Source organism: Cyprinus carpio, chromosome A19 (assembly GCF_018340385.1).
Source record: "Cyprinus carpio isolate SPL01 chromosome A19, ASM1834038v1, whole genome shotgun sequence".
Classification (NCBI taxonomy): Eukaryota; Metazoa; Chordata; class Actinopteri; order Cypriniformes; family Cyprinidae; genus Cyprinus; species Cyprinus carpio.
Genome location: NC_056590.1, coordinates 5,245,787 through 5,261,894, shown reverse-complemented (window position 1 = coordinate 5,261,894; position 16,108 = coordinate 5,245,787). Strand labels below are relative to the sequence as shown.

Sequence of the window (16,108 nt, the reverse complement as noted above, 5' to 3'; positions counted from 1 at the left end):
AGCAGCAGACACAGATATCTGGTGCCTCATTCCTGAAGATCATCAGACTTGCTCTAGCACTTTTAGAGACCTTTTTAATGTTTTTTAATTTAAGTTAGAATCCATAATCATACCCAAATATTTAAAATGTTCAACAGTACCTATCACCTAACCATAAAATATAAAAAATGCACAAAAACTCACCAAAACTCTTGATCGAAAAAAATAAATAAATTCCCACAGTTTTTCATCTCATTAAGAGTAAGACAAGAATGACAGCCAATCTGAGACTTTGTTCAGTGCAGCAGTTAGTTTAATAGCAGCTTGTTCTTTTGTCTTAGCATAAGTATAAACATCTGTATCATCTGCATACATCTGAACCCGGACCTCTGGACAAACTGTAGGCAGATCATTAATGTATAAACTGAACAAAATTGGTCCTAGAATCGACCCTTGTGGGACTCCCATACTACAATCAAGAAATGATGAGCATGCGTCATTAATTCTGCTTAAATTTAAGTATGACTCCATCCATGTTAATGTATTAGTAGAAAAATTAAACCTTGATCATTTAGATAAAAGAACATTATGATTAACGGTATCAAACGCCTTTTTAGGATCGAGGAAGACCGCAGCAACACCTCCCCATCAAGACTGGATTTAATTTGTTCAAGAAAATACCGGTTTGCTGTCTCTGTAGAGTGATGTACCTTAAATCCTAAAAACTGCTTGCGAACGACCTTTTCAGTTACTTTAGAAACAACTGGTAGAATACTGATAGGTCTGTAGTTCGTTACGTTAGCAGGATCGCCAGTCTTAAATACAGGTGCTATTACTGCTGACTTCAGGCACTGTTTTATTGACAAATTAATCAGTTCAGTTATAGGTGTACGAAGAACATTTGCGTTCTTTTTAATAAATACAGAGTCACAATCACAAACATCTTTGGCCCTAGAACTCTTAAACTGGCTTAACATGTTTATTATATTGTATACTACAAAAATAAAAAAAACAAAAATAACAATATTTTGATATATAATATCCACACCTCAAAAAAAAAACCCTTTAAAAATCTAATCCAAAAAAAAATCATTAAAAAAACTAACAATCAAATTGACTCTTATCTTGAATTAAACTTCCATGAACCTGTAATTCAATACCTTTATCGTTTTTATTATTATTTTTCTTTCGTATTCTGTTGATATACTGCCATACTTCTCTACTATTCCCCTTTGCTTCATTTATAAGATCAATAAAATGAGCCTATTTTCAAAAATAGTGGAATGTTCCTTTAAGTCTTGTTTTCTGAAAATTGTTTAAAAACTTAAGAAAAAAAAACTGCTAATGGGGGTCAGAGAAATTTTCTTGTTTCCTATTGAATTAATTGATTTTTTTCTGACCCCAGTGACGTATTTCCACCTGAAAGGGAGTATTGAATAGAGGGCGTGGTTTTATGTTTGGGCTCCTCCCCTCTGTCGCTCACTCATAGCAATCTAACGGCTGGAGGGGTGTTTAAAGATATTCTGCCCAAACCGTCAAACTGACGTCATCAGAAAAGAAATGCCATTCTAGAGCGGAAACTAAATGTTTAGATTTTGAATAAAGATATCGAAGATAAACAATTTTTTTCAGCGGATAAATTTGCACGGATTAATTGTTAACATCAGTACTAGCAATGTGCGCTAGTAAAGTAAATAAAGTCAATTTTGATTTCAGGCGGACTTTGAGGATATTTAGGTATTTGTACTGTAAAACAAGACAAACATACTGAGCAAGAGTGTTGCGGTTTAGCTGCGCTACAGTTTTTGAGGCCGAAGACTTTTATTTTGTCGTGTCACGTGACTTCCGCCGACGGTTCAGTGGCAAGATGGCGGCGGGCGGCAGCGGCGGCGATGAAGCGTTTCAGACCTTCTACACAGAGGTTAGACTGCAAAACAACACACACTCTCACACTCTCACACATATATACACAAAAGCGAGTACAGACAGCAGAGGAGAGGCGCACGCGGGCTGTGTGTCAATCCCACTGAGCCCTAGATAGACAGCAGCATCAGTCACCACCTGCTGAGTGAGTGTTCTGCTTCTGTGACAGTCTCTCGGTGTTTTCATCATTAATCTCCCTCATCACACTAATCAATGAGTTTAGTGAAGACAGTCTCAGTGCAGCACAACTGTGTTCAACACTGATAATAATCAGAAATGTTTCTTGAGCAGCAAATCATCATATTAGAATGATTTCTGAAGATCATGTGACACTGAAGACTGGAGTAATGATGCTGAAAATACAGCTGCGCATCACAGAAATACATTACAGTTTAATGTATATTAATATAGAACACTGTTATTTCACATAGTAAAAATACGTTTCTCAGTATTATAGTTTTTTTCTGGTGGGATTAAAGCAGGCTTGATGGGCAGGAGATCCTCCTGATCAGTGTGTGTGTGTGATATATGATGTGATCGGGCTGTGTCTCATTCCTCAGGTGAAGCAGATCGAGAAGAGAGACTCTGTGCTGACCTCCAAACAGCAGATCGACAGATTACTGCGACCAGGAGCCTCGTACTTCAACCTCAACCCCTTCGAGGTCAGTCTGAGTCTGAGTCTGAGGGTGCTGTGCTCTAGAAAGAAACACAATTTAGCTTTAAAAAAAAAACAATAAATAAAGAAGAACTCACAAAAGCTTCTCTCCGATCTTTTTTTTTTTTGTGTGTGTGTGTGTGTGTGATCGCTGCAGGTTCTTCAGATCGATCCTGACGCCACAGACGAGGAGCTGAAGAAGCGTTTCAGACAGGTATATCTTCATCTCTCTGTGAGTGAGTGTGATTCAGAGAGAGTCTGAGTGTCTCACGCCCCTCTCTCTCTCTCCCTCTCTCTCTCTCTCTCTCTCTCTGTGCATGCTGGGAGTTTTTGGGGTGAGAGTGGTGTTGAGTGAGAACTGATCTGCAAAACTTTTTTTTTTTTTTTTTTTCTTGTCTTTCTTTTTTTTCTCTTTTGCATGTTCTGACAGTTTATTTTTTTGGAAAGCGGTTAATTTTTGAAAATGAAAATGTAGGAAGGAAAGGAAAAAAAGTTCTTAAACTGATCAGGAATGCATCACATGGGTTTCTTTTTCTTTCTTTTCTTCTTCTGTTATGTCTGTCTTTTCTCCTTTTAAATACATGTATGGATAATTTGAGGGTGGGCTCCATTAATGTTAATGGTGGGAGGGATAGATATAAACGTGATTTGCTATTAGAAAGCATACAGCTAAAAAGACTAAATGTTGTAGTGCTTCAGGAAACTCATAGTGATGTAGATAATGACGCCGATTGGAAAATGTGCTGGAAGGGGCAACAGATACTTAGTCATGGGACAAATCTTAGTGCATTCGATTCTTTTTTTCTCCAGAAACTAGAGTTAATATTTTAAGTTCTGAAGAAGTTATAAAAGGGCGTCTTGTCTTAGTGAAGGCTGAAATTGAAGATTTTCTTTTTTTTTTCATAAATGTGTATGTACCAAATGTGGGACATGAGAGAATTACATTTTTTAAAATTTTAAGTGGAATATTGAAACCGTGTCACAGTAATGATAATGTGATAGTTGGGGGAGACTGGAATTGCACAGAAAATTTTACCATTGATCGAACTTCTGAGGAACCTCATATGCAATCTTCCATGTACTTGTCTAAAATAGTAAAAGAAGCTGAACTGGTTAGATATGTGGAGGATTAAACATAATACTGCCAGACAATATACTTGGTTAAAAGTATCTGATGATAGAGTGAGTGCTGCCCGTTTGGACAGAATTATATATCAAAATGTTCGAGTAATCGGGTTGTTGAGTGCTCTTTTTTTCCAGTGGGGTTTCCAGACCATCATATGGTTTTAATGTCACTGGTGTTATCCAAGTCTTCAAGGAAATCTGCATATTGGCACTTTAATGCCAAATTATTACAAGATGTTAACTTCTGTAAAACATTTTGAAGGTTTCTGGGAATGTTGGGAAAAAAAACAAAAACATACTTTTAAAAAATTAAGACAATGGAGGGAAATTGGAAAAACACAAATACAAATGTTTTGTCAGGAATATACAGTTAATTCCACAAATATGATAAAGAAAGCTATTCAGATTTATAGATTCAATAGAGAAAGACTTGTTGGATAGACATGATCTTGGTTTGTCTTACTGTTTGTTTACAACAAAAAAGAGTGAGTTGGGGTCCTTTTTAAATGAAAGGGTGAAAGGAGCCTTGGTGAGGTCTCGTTTTATTGCAGTGAATGAGATGGATGCCCCAAGTGCATATTTTTTTTTTAACTTGTAACGTTCAGTAGCACAGCATAAACAAATGGTCTGCCTGCGTCTGCCTGATGGAAGGGTCACCACTGATATTGCAGAAATGCGTCATCATGCAGTGGATTTTTATTCCTGTCTATATACTGCAGAACATTGTGATTTGGACTGTGCTGAACAGTTATTTAAAGGCCTTCCTAAATTGGACTCTGATTCTAAGACTGCCTTGGACTCTTTTTTAATGTTTGAGGAACTTTCCTCTGCTGCTACACAACTCGGCTCGGGGCGTTCCCCTGGTGTTGATGGGTCGACATCAGAGTTCTGTAAACACTTTTGGGACCTTATTGGTGTTGATCTCTATGAGGTTTTCTGTGAATGTTTTAGGGCTGCAACTAACGATTATTTTGATAATCGATTAATCGGTCGATTATTTTTACGATTAATCGATGAATCGGTTTATGTACTTATATTTTAGTTTTGCCCATTTTTTTCCCAAGTAAGTAAATTATTAACAAAGGGTCTTTATCATTCAACATAGACTTTTTAGAGATTTTAACAATTTGCATTGTCATATCCTCATCAAAAACATACCTGGAGTTTGTTTTATTAGGCTTAGTTATCCTTTGTCGAAACCTCTTCTGCAATCAAAACACTGACCCATACATACTCTAGCAAATTTTCACAAGGAGATTTCAAAAGAATGTTTTCACCACGGCAGTCCTTAGGGCTCCTAAAGTACTTTAACATCCCGAACAAAGCTTATTAAGGAATCTTTCAGAACATATTTTCAGTAAATTGCATTTTATTATTTTTTCCTGTAAACACACAGCTTATACCTGGGAAACAGCTTTATAGCTTATGCTGTGAAATTGTAAACAATCCTTCGAATAAAGTGCCAATGGCATGAAACCTGAATGGAACTCGCATTTTAAAGTAAAATTTAAGTTAAAACCGTCAGAAGGTTGTCCAGAAAAAAATTGGACACACACAAAAAACCTGCTGTGTAAAAAAGTGCAGTGAATACTTAGAAAAAAAGTTTCAAATAAAATAAAATAAAAAACTAACCCCCATCAATCAATAATAATTATGCATAACAAAATTATGAACTGGTCGTAAACGACAAAGCTTTAAAAGTTAATGTTAAAAAAGCAATGTTATCAGCTTTTACGACTAAACATTTGCAAACAACATTTGTACTGCAGAATCTGCACAAATAAAAAGTCTGCACACTGTGATTTTCATCGGATTTAAATATGTAGTGGTCCTTTAAACAGTGCAAAATTCAAAAATGTAATAAAGCGATAAAAAATGTTAACAAAACAGCTTATGCATGAACTGACAGGAATTCGACTACCTGTGGGGGAAATGAGGCAGAAACACGATTCACTCATTATTTGAGAAAAAAACTTTGCATTGCAGGCTGAAAAAAAGGTCAACATGTCCAAATGTTCAGGGCTTAGGCTTGCTCTTTTTAGAGGATATGTTTCCTGCCCCGCAGAAACCAGCCGCAGTTTACAGGTTACTCTTCTTTTTTGAAGGCTCAAAGTAAAGTGCTCCCACTATTTTGGATGACTTCGTCCGATTAGTTTTATCTTCCGCTTTTTAATCTATTCTTTTCTTTTCTTCTCGAGCTTACTCCACTGCCGCCCTGCCTCACCATCACGCTGAATGCTGCAGAGACGCTGTGCGGGAAGCACGTGACATAAAAACGAGGCCAGCTATTGGCTAGTCGCTACTTCTCCTGCTGTACTGGCTGGGAAAACCTCCGGTGGCTCATTACTGCCACACTTTGGTCACCGCAGATTTTAAAATATGCACGAAATGAGCCGCTTACGGCAAAATAAAAATTATTTAGCAACGAATCGATTACTAAATTAGTTGACAACTATTTTAATAATCGATTTTAATCGATTAAATCGATTAGTTGTTTCAGCTCTAGAATGTTTTGAAGATGGATTTTTGCCTGTCACATGTCGCCGTGCTGTTCTTTCTTTGCTTCCTAAAAAGGGAGATCTGTCTTTGTTAAAGAACTGGAGGCCTGTTGTCTTACTGACCACAGAATATAAGATCTTGTCAAAATGTCTTGCCAATAGGTTAAAGAAATACGTACATACAATAGTGAATAAAAATCAGACATATTGCATACCAAATAGGTCAATAATGGATCATTTGTTTTAAGTAAGAGATATTTTAGATATTTGTAAAACATTGGATTGGTTGCCCTAGATCAGGAAAAAGCTTTTGATCGGGTAGATCACAGTTACTTATTCAACTTACTTAAAGTTTTTGGTTTTGGGGGAAAAAAAGGGAAAGCTTTTTAAATTGGATACAACTCTTTATGCTGGTGCTTCGTGCATGGAAAAGTTGGGGGTGGTTTGAGTAAACCAATTTCTGTTCAAAGAGGAATACGACAAGGTTGCCCGCTGTCTGGTTTGTTGTACAGTATTGCTATTGAACCTCTACTGTTTAATCTAAGAAAGATTTTATGTGGGTTCTCAATACCAAATGTGATTCAGAACACAAATGTCTCTATTACTGCTTATGCTGATGATGTGACTGTGTTGGTTAGTGGTGGGCAAGATATTACTGCTCTGTCTGAAGTCCTTCATCTGTATGAGAAGGCTTCATCAGCAAAGGTAAATTGGGCCAAAAGTAAGGCTTTTTGGGCAGGTCAAGATCCTCTACATTGTTTGCCATCACTGCCAGGAAAGCTTAATTGGGGTAAAGCAGGGTTAAAAATCTTGGGAGTTCATTTTGATTCAAATGACTTTCAGAAGTTAAATTGGGAGGGTGTTATGGAGAAAGTATGCACCCGGTTGTCTCACTGGAATTGGCTGCTACCCAAACTATCCTACAGGGGGAGAGACTTGATTGTCAATAACTTGGTTGCTTCCACATTGTGGCACAGATTTAATGTGTTACAACCACCAGCTGGACTAGTGCAAGAAGTACAAAGAAAGTTGGTGAACTTTTTCTGGTCCGGACAACGTTGGGTGCGTTCCTCTGTACTGTTTCTTCCGATACAAGAAGGAGGCCACAGTTTGGTGGATATCAGGTCTAGACTAATGACTTTTCGTTTACAAGCTGCCCAGAGACTATTAGACAACAATGATAGTGCTTGGTTTAACACCGCAGTGGTACTTTTGAGAAGAGCTGGTGGAATGGGACTGGATAAGCATTTGTTTCTGATGAAGCTAGAAGAGAATGAGTTTACAGATCTGACTCCTTTCTACAAATCTGTTCTGGAAGCCTGGAAAGTTTTTGCATTTTCAAGATCACCTGAAGTACCTGCAGGGATGTGGCTGTTGGAGAGAGCCATTGTTTCTTAACTCTTTCCTGCCTTCGAGACTTCTACATTCAGCCTGTCTGCGTGCACGTTTACTGTCTGCTGGGTGCACAAAGCTGGGGCATTTACTACACACCAGTTTGGAAACCTTGGGCAGGAAAGCTGGAGTTAAGTCAACAAGAGTATTACAAAAGCTCATCACAGAGGTGATTGGAGAACTGGACTTTAACTATCGTTCTTTCCTGGACAATCCAGCTATAATAGATGAATGGAGAAGTGGATGTAAGTATTGTTTCCCCTCTCTGACTGTAAGAGCTGCGGTGGGGGACTGGCAGGAGCAGAGGAAAGGTTTACTGTCTTTCAGAACTCCACAAATGGATGGATTTGAGTCAGTGGGAAAGAAGGCCCTTTATGTTACCTGTGTAAAGGTGTCTAATTTTGGTAATCTTTGAGTGGGGTTCTTTCGACGAAATGGACAGAGGTTTTTGGTATTGACTCTTCCCCTAAAGGTAGTTGCCGTATCCTGTACAAACGTCCGATTGACCAGCGGACTGGTGACCTCCAGTGGAGGATTGTACATGGATGTATAGCTGCTAACAGACATGTGGTGCATCTTGATCCTAGTGTTAGTGTGGGTTGTCCTTTTTGTGTAGAGACTGAATCTGTCTTTCATTTGTTCCTGCAGTGTACAAGGTTGATGGATTTGTTTTCCTTGTTAACAGAGTGGGTTACATCTTTGGGTGAAACTTTTTCTTTTCAGTTGTTCATTTTTGGTCCAAAGTACACTGTTGCGCAAAAGAATGTTTTGGTTTTACTTAATTTCCTTTTTGGTAATGCAAAATTAAACTCGAAAAAATAAGATATTAGGACAAGGTGCAGTAAATCCAATTTTCATGTTTTTGGGCCTAGTGGGTTCTCGTCCTAGAGTGGAATATGCGTACTATAAATTGGTTGGGCGTTTATGGATATTTGGGGGATAAACCATGTCTTATGTACAGTTTATGAAGATGAATTGGTGTTGAAATTTTAATGGTTATTTATATTGATTTGTTGTGATGATGAATGATTGTCATCATCATATTGTGTTGAACAAACATGTTTGTTTATAATTGTTGTTAAAATAAAAGTGTCTTAATCCTCTCTCTCTCTCGCTCTCTCTCGCTCTCTTCAGCTGTCCATCCTCGTCCATCCAGACAAGAACCAGGATGACGTGGATCGAGCCCAGCTGGCGTTTGAAGGTGAGCCGCAGCCTCTGTGAAGCTGCTGAACTTCTTAAGATCTCTATACCGCTCTGACTCTGTGACTCTGTGTGTTGTGTGTGTGTGTGTGTGTTGGTGGTGGATCCGGAGAGCTTGTGTGTGTGTGTGTGTGCGCAGCGGTCGATAAGGCCTATAAGATGCTGCTGGAGCCGGACCATAAGAAGAAGGCGCTGGACGTGATCCACGCGGGGAAGGAGTACGTGGAGCACACGGTGAGCTGCTGGTTCTGCTGTCAGCTGTGTTTCTGCAGCGCTTCACACTAAACCCAGCCTGACCTCTGACCTCTGACCTCTCACAGATGAGCCAGAAGAGGAAGCAGCTGAAGAAGGACGGGAAGCCCACCGTCGTGGAGGAAGACGACCCGGAAGTGGTACGTTCACATCAGATGATTGACGCTTGAAGTGAAGGTCAGGAGTTCAGACAGACTTCACAGGTTTCCGAGCGCCGCTCTGTTTCTGCTCTGTTTCCTTTCCTTAGCGCTGCTTTTTATTGCACTTTATATACACTGCCGGTCAAAAGTTTTTGAACGGTAAGAATTTTAATGTTTTTATAGAAGCCTCTTCTGCTCATAAAGACGGCATTTATTTGATCAAAAATTATAGAAATTAATACTTTTATTTAGCAAGAAAGCTTTAAATTGATGATAAAGACATTCATAATGTTACACAAGATTTCTATTTCAGATAAATGCTGTACTTTTGAACTTTCTATTCATCTGTGAATCCTGAAAAATAAAACGTATCACAGTTTCCACAAAAATATTGTGCAGCACAACTGTGTTCAACATTGATAATAATCAGAAATGTTTCTTGAGCAGCAAATCATCATATTAGAATGATTTCTGAAGATCATGTGACACTGAAGACTGGAGTAATGATGCTGAAAATACAGCTGCACATCACAGAAATAAATTACACTTTAACAGAGATTCACACAGAAAACAGCTGTTTTACATTAGAATAATATTTCACAATCTTTCCTGTATTTTTGATCAAATAAATGCATCTTTGATGAGCAGAAGAGACTTCTTTAAAAAACATTAAAAATCTTACTGTTCAAAAGCCTTTGACTGGTAGTGTATTTGCGGCAGTAGATTTCAATCTCAATCCTTTTCTTTAAAGAGTTTTTTTTTCTTACAAACAGCAAACTTTAGTCAAGTCAGCTTTATTTATACAGTGGTTTTAACAATACAGAGTGTGTCAGAGCACTATTAAATAGAAAAAATAGTGCGTCAATAATGCAAAAGGACAACAGTAAACACAAAATTTTTAGTTAAAGGCAGTTCATCATTGAATTCAGTGATGTCATCATTCAGCTCGGTTCAGTTTAAATAGTACGCATGGATTAACATTTCTGCATTTGACATTGAGAGCATAGGTCGTAATTTAGATATATTTTTGAGATGGAAAAATGCAGTTTTACAAATGCTAGAAACGTGGCTTTCTAAGGAAAAGGTTGCATCAAATAGCACACCCTAGGTTCCTAACTGATGACGAAGAATGACAGAGCAGCCATCAAGTCTTAAAACAGCGTTCTAGGTTATTACATGCAAAATTTTTAGGTCCTATAATTAACACCTCTGTTTTTTCAGAATTTAGCAGTAATAAATTACTGGTCTTCCAGTTTTTTATATCGACTATGCATCTCGTTAGTTTTTCAAATTGGTATGTTTCGCCGGCCCGCGATGAAATACAGAGCTGATTATCATCAGCATAACAGTGAAAGCTAACACGTGTTTCCTGATGATATCTCCCAAGGGTAACATGTAAAGCGTAAAGAGTAATGGCCCTAGTACTGAGCCTTGAGGTACTCCATACTGCACTTGTGATCAATATGATATCTCTTCATTCACTGCTATGAATTGATGGTGGTCATATAAGTACGATTTAAACCATGCTAATGCACTTCCATTAATGCCAACAAAGTGTTCTAGTCTATGCAAAAAGAATGTGTGGTCAATAGTGTCGAACGCAGCACTAAGATCCAATAGCACTAATAGAGAGATACAACCACGATCAGATGATAAGAGCAGGTCATTTGTAACTCTAAGAAGAGCAGTCTCAGTACTATGATACGGTCTAAATCCTGACTGGAATTATGAATCATCCTCCACATGTTTGAATGTTTACGGAGTATTTCATGTAAACTGAACACATTTACCCCTCAAATTCAAATGACTGCTTTAGAAACTGAAAATTCTTAATGAAAGTTTGAGAGAATCAGTTGAGAAAAGTGTGTAAATTCTAAACGTATAAAATCTCATGGTTCTGATGGCGTGTGTGTGTGTGTGTGTGTGTGTGTGTGTGTGTGTGTGTGTGTGTGTAGTTCCGGCAGGCGGTTTATAAACAGACCATGAAGCTCTTCGCCGAGCTGGAGATCAAGAGGAAAGAGCGGGAAACCAAGGAGATGCATGAACGGTAAACACACACACACACGCGTGTGACGTCTGTGATCATGTGACGTGGAAACAGGTGTGAAGGAGCGTCCTCTGATTGCAGGAAGAGACAGCGAGAGGAAGAGATCGAGACGCAGGAGCGCGCCAAGAGAGAGCGAGAGTGGCAGAAGAACTTCGAGGTGAGAGAGAGAGACGCTCCGAGTGTGTGTGTGTGTGTGTGAGACGCTGCGTCTCATCACGTGTGTGTGTGTGTGTGTGTGCAGGAGACGCGTGACGGACGCGTGGACAGCTGGAGGAGCTTCCAGTCCAAAGGCAAGACTAAGAAGAAAGAGAAGAACCGCACGTTCCTCAAGCCGCCCAAAGTCAAGATGGAGCAGCGCGAGTGAGGCGCTCCTGTCCTCAGACGGGCTTCCTTCTGCAAATAAACGTTCGTTTGTGGATATTATGTTGTAGTTTTTATATTGTACACAATTAAACCTGGGTTTTGTCTGACTGTATGAGTTTCATGTTATTCAGCTGTTTGTTTGTGAGAAGAGTTTTCATATTAAATCTGGACTTGATGCTTCATCAGTCTTATAGTTTCATTGAGAGAATTTTTATTCATATAAAAACAAAATTACAGCAAAAATATCATTTAATCTCTATATTTATTTTTGTTTTTGCAATATATCATTTCATTCTGGTTCAGTTCCCTTGACAACTAGCTGAAATAGGTTTTATATACAGTACAGGTCAAGAGTTTGGAAACATTACTATTTTTAATGTTTTTGAAAGAAGTCTCTTCTGCTCATCAAGCCTGCATTTATTTGATCAAAAATACAGAAAAAACAGTAATATTGTGATATATTATTACAACTTAATTAATAGTTTTTCTATTTGAATATACTTTAAAAAATAATTTATTCCTTTGATGCAAAGCTGAATTTTCAGCATCATTACTCCAGCCTTCAGTGTCACATGTAACATCCAGTCTATCACATGATCATTTAGAAATCATTCTAATATTCTGATTTATTTATGAGTGTTGGAACAACAGTTCTGCTGTCTTAATATATTTGATGAAGAAAGGTTAAAAAGAACTGCATTTATTCAAATAAAAAATTCTAATAATATATAATTCTAATAATATATTTTCTTTACTATCACTTTTTATCAATTTTAACACATCCTTGCTGAATAAAAGTATTGATTTTATTTAAAAAAAATGACTGACCCCAAATTACTGACCAGTAGTGTATATTGTTATTACAAAATATTTATATTTTAAAAACATAGCTTCTTTTTTTGTTTACTTTTTATTCATCAAAGTATCCTAAAAAAGTATCATGTTCTGAAAAAATAGTTAAGCAGCAGAACTGTGTTCCAACTTTGATAATGAATCATCATATTAGAATGATTTCTAAAGGATCATGTGATCATGATCCTAAAAATTCAGCTTTGCATCACAGAAATAAATGATAATTTAAAGTATAATAAATTTAAAAAACAATTATTTTGATTCCAAACCTATTTTGATCAAATAAATGCAGCCTTGATGAGCAGAAGACACTGATTCCATCCTTCATAATCAAAACAGACTTCTTTCAAAAACATTAAAAATATTAATGTTTCCAAACTTTTGACCTGTACTGTATTTATTTATTATCAGTTACCGTTTTAAAAGTAATGCATTTTTTATCTGAAAAAAAAAATCTAAATGTAAAACTTTTTGTGATGCTCCTCATTTGTACACACACACACACTCACTCACTCTCTCTCACACACACACACACACACACACACACACAGGTGTCTCTCTCTCACACACACACACTCACTCTCTCTCTCACACACACACACACACACTCACTCACTCTCTCTCACACACACACACACCACTACACCACACACACACACAATCACTCTCTCTCACAGACACACAATCACACACTCACTCCTTTGCACAGAGAGAACACAATTTTTTTGAAAAAAAAAAACGAGGACAAAGAGAGTCATTTTTTTGGAGAGAAAAAAAAAATCTAAATGTAAAAACTTTTTGTCAGTGTTATATTTCATTTTAATGTTTTAATATAAATATAATTTTAATGGGGTTTTTTTTATTTTTTTTTATTAATGCTTCTTTTTGTTTTATTAACCTATAATAACCCCGTGCTTGTGTAAATTATTATTATTATTTTTTGGAAATACATTAAAAATAATTTAGAATGTATGAATGTTGTTTTAAAACAATATAGAGAAGTTATGGCGATGGATGACAGGTCACAGACTGTGTTTCACAACTGGAACAGAAATGAGCTCATCAGTGCTGTACAAATAATCAGCATGAAAATATCTGGAGAATAAAATCTTAAACACGGAAACGGAATCATCTCTGAGGAAGTGACCTCATCAGCGTCTGACGGTGGCGCTGTGACGTCACGTGCTGCTCGTCCTGCAGGTGTCGCTGTCACACACACAAACACACACACACGGACACACACACACACACACACACAAACACACACACACACACGACTGTATCTCTGGTGCTGAAAACAGCGGATTATTATTATTATTACACCTAATATATCATAAACACCTCGAGCAAGTATTGTGTGCTGTACGAGAAATACAGCACACAGAATAACATTTAAACTGCTTGATTCACCATAACACACCTTTATAAATGGAAGACTTTGGTCTTGAGTTTTATATACAAAACTTGTGTCATGTTTACATGAATTCTCCAGCAGACACATTAATCCAGTGATCACGAGCTGTGGAGAACACAGTGCACTGTCATCTTTCTCTCTCTCCTGCGCGCCTCATTCGGATGAGAGAAGTTTGATCATTTTCTTTTTCTTTTCTTTTGAACAAAGAAATGAAAGTTTAAGAGAAAAAAATTTCTGATGAAAAATTTTTTTTGTTTTTTTTTTAAAGAAAAAAATGTTTGAAGAGAAAAAATTCCGGGGTGAAGAGAAGTGAGAAAAAAATGAATTTTGGAGGAGAAAAAAAAAAATCTGAAAGAAAAAAATGAAGGAAAAAAATTTTGAGAGAGAATTAGAAAAAAGTTTTCTTTAGAGAGATTTTAACAAAAATTATAAAAAAATTAACTTGAAAGAAATATTTAAAAGAAAAATTAAAAGAAAAAAAATTAGATAAAAAAATTTTAAAAGGAGATAAAAAGATTTTTAAGAGAAAAAATAGAGAAAGAAAAAATTGAAGAGAAACTATGAGAGAAAAAGTTTTTAAATGGGAAGTAATAATGAAACCCGCACAGTAATGCAATGACTTGGCAGGGGGTCGGTCCTCTGGGGCAGGTCTCGTTGAAGGAACTGTCTTGTAATATCTGATCCAGATTTGTTTGTTTTTTTTTAAACCACATGTCTTGGGTTAAGTTCTCTTATAATAGTTTTCCTCTGAGGGAGAACCCTGACCTGCACGAGCTTTGGCTGTACTTCGGTTTACGAGAGGACTCTGTGGCTTGTAACCGCTGGACTTCAAAAACAGATTCTTTACTTTCATAAACATGCAAAATAACAAAAAACTCATCGTTATTTAGTTAAAAAGAAACTAGACATTTAGACGTTTCAGATCCTAGAAAAAAAAAAACACAAAAAAAACACATAAGGTGTATGATATATGTAAATGTAATATGTAGATTGTAAAATCTTAGTTTGGAGATGCAACAGGTGCTTACTGGAGCTCCCTGTTAGCTGTACATAACAAAATGTGTTTTTACAGCCAAATCACAAATATAGTCCTGTTCCCCTCCTGTAGTCTGGCTCTGAATCTCAGGTGAATTCTCATTTTTGACCTCCATTTCACAAACTAAGTGGGTTGGTTACTCCAGTAATCTACTTCTCTGACATGTAATAGTTTGATGTGTCTTCAGAAAAAAAATATTAAGCAATTCTAGTTTCTAAAAATGTGGTTGATTTGTTGAGATTTAGAGATGAAAAGTACATCGTGTTTTAAGGTAGTTAAGTAGATTTAAATATGGAGTCACCATTTTGGTGCAAGCAATCAAGATGTGTACAAGTTAAAGTGTGGCCTCACATGCAAGTCCTTCAGGACTTCATCAGGATATCCATACATCCATACCTCACTAATTACACGTGACCTTATGTGGTGTGTGTGTGTGTGGTGTGTGTGTGTGTGCAGTTTGTGAGTAGTGTGGTGAGTGTGTGTGTGTTTGAGAGTGTGTGTTGTGGTATGGTGTGTGGTTTGTGGGTGTGTGTGTGTGTGTCAGATGTGTGAGTTGTGCTGTGTTTGTGGTTTGTGTGTGTGAGTGTTGTGTTGTGTGTCCAAGTGTGTGAGTGTGGGTGGTCAGTGTGTGTGTGTGTGTGTGTGTGGTGTGTGTGTGTGTTCAGGGTGTGAGTTGTTGTGTGTGTGTGTGTGTGTGTGTGTGTTTGTGAGAGTGGTGTGATGTGTGTTTGTGTGTGTCAGGTGTGTGAGTGTGAGCGAGTGTGGTGTGTGTGTGTTGTGAGAGTGTGTGTGCGTGTGTGGTGAGTGTGTGGGTGTGAGAGTGTGGTGTGTGGTGGGTGTCAGTTTGTGAGTGAGTGTGTGTGTGTGTGTGTTGTGTTTGTGTGTGTGTGTGTGTCGGTGTCTGTGTTGGTGTGTGTGTGTGCGTGTGTGAGAGTGTGTGTGTGTTGTGCGTGTGTGTGTGTGGAGTGTGGGTGTGTGTGTGTGTGTCAGTGTTGTGACTGAGTGTGTGTGTGTGTCTGTGTGTGCGTGTGTGTGTGTGTGTGTGTGGGTGTTGTGTGGGTGTGCGCGTGTGTCTTTAGAGTCCCTCTGAGTGGAAAGACCTCCAGAACAAACTGCCACGCGCTCCTGACTCTGGCTTTACACACACAGGACTGTCTAACAAGCACATGACGTCCTGAACCTGGGATTCTCTGCGAGTCTCAGTGTGTCTGCTCTGAGTTTGAGGTTCACGA

The 16,108-nt window shown here is 37.7% G+C and overlaps 1 protein-coding gene across 1 annotated transcript; it reads left to right on the top strand.

Annotated features, from left to right (window-relative positions):
• Positions 1-1,752: 1,752 nt before the first annotated feature.
• On the top strand, positions 1,753-11,756 carry LOC109049980 (dnaJ homolog subfamily C member 8-like). The gene is made up of 9 exons (XM_042776130.1): positions 1,753-1,900; positions 2,463-2,564; positions 2,715-2,771; positions 8,707-8,773; positions 8,912-9,006; positions 9,093-9,164; positions 11,120-11,211; positions 11,293-11,368; positions 11,453-11,756. The coding sequence occupies exons 1-9, from the start codon at positions 1,847-1,849 to the stop codon at positions 11,573-11,575; spliced, it is 738 nt and encodes a 245-aa protein (XP_042632064.1). The 5' UTR covers positions 1,753-1,846; the 3' UTR covers positions 11,576-11,756.
• Positions 11,757-16,108: the final 4,352 nt, after the last annotated feature.

Bases quoted from the DNA above. Each gene is read 5' to 3' on its own strand.
- LOC109049980 (XM_042776130.1), top strand. From the start codon at position 1,847: ATGGCGGCGGGCGGCAGCGGCGGCGATGAAGCGTTTCAGACCTTCTAC. The intron at 2,772-8,706 runs GTATATCTTCAT...CGCTCTCTTCAG, and splicing joins TGAAGAAGCGTTTCAGACAG to CTGTCCATCCTCGTCCATCC. The intron at 11,212-11,292 runs GTAAACACACAC...CTCTGATTGCAG, and splicing joins ACCAAGGAGATGCATGAACG to GAAGAGACAGCGAGAGGAAG.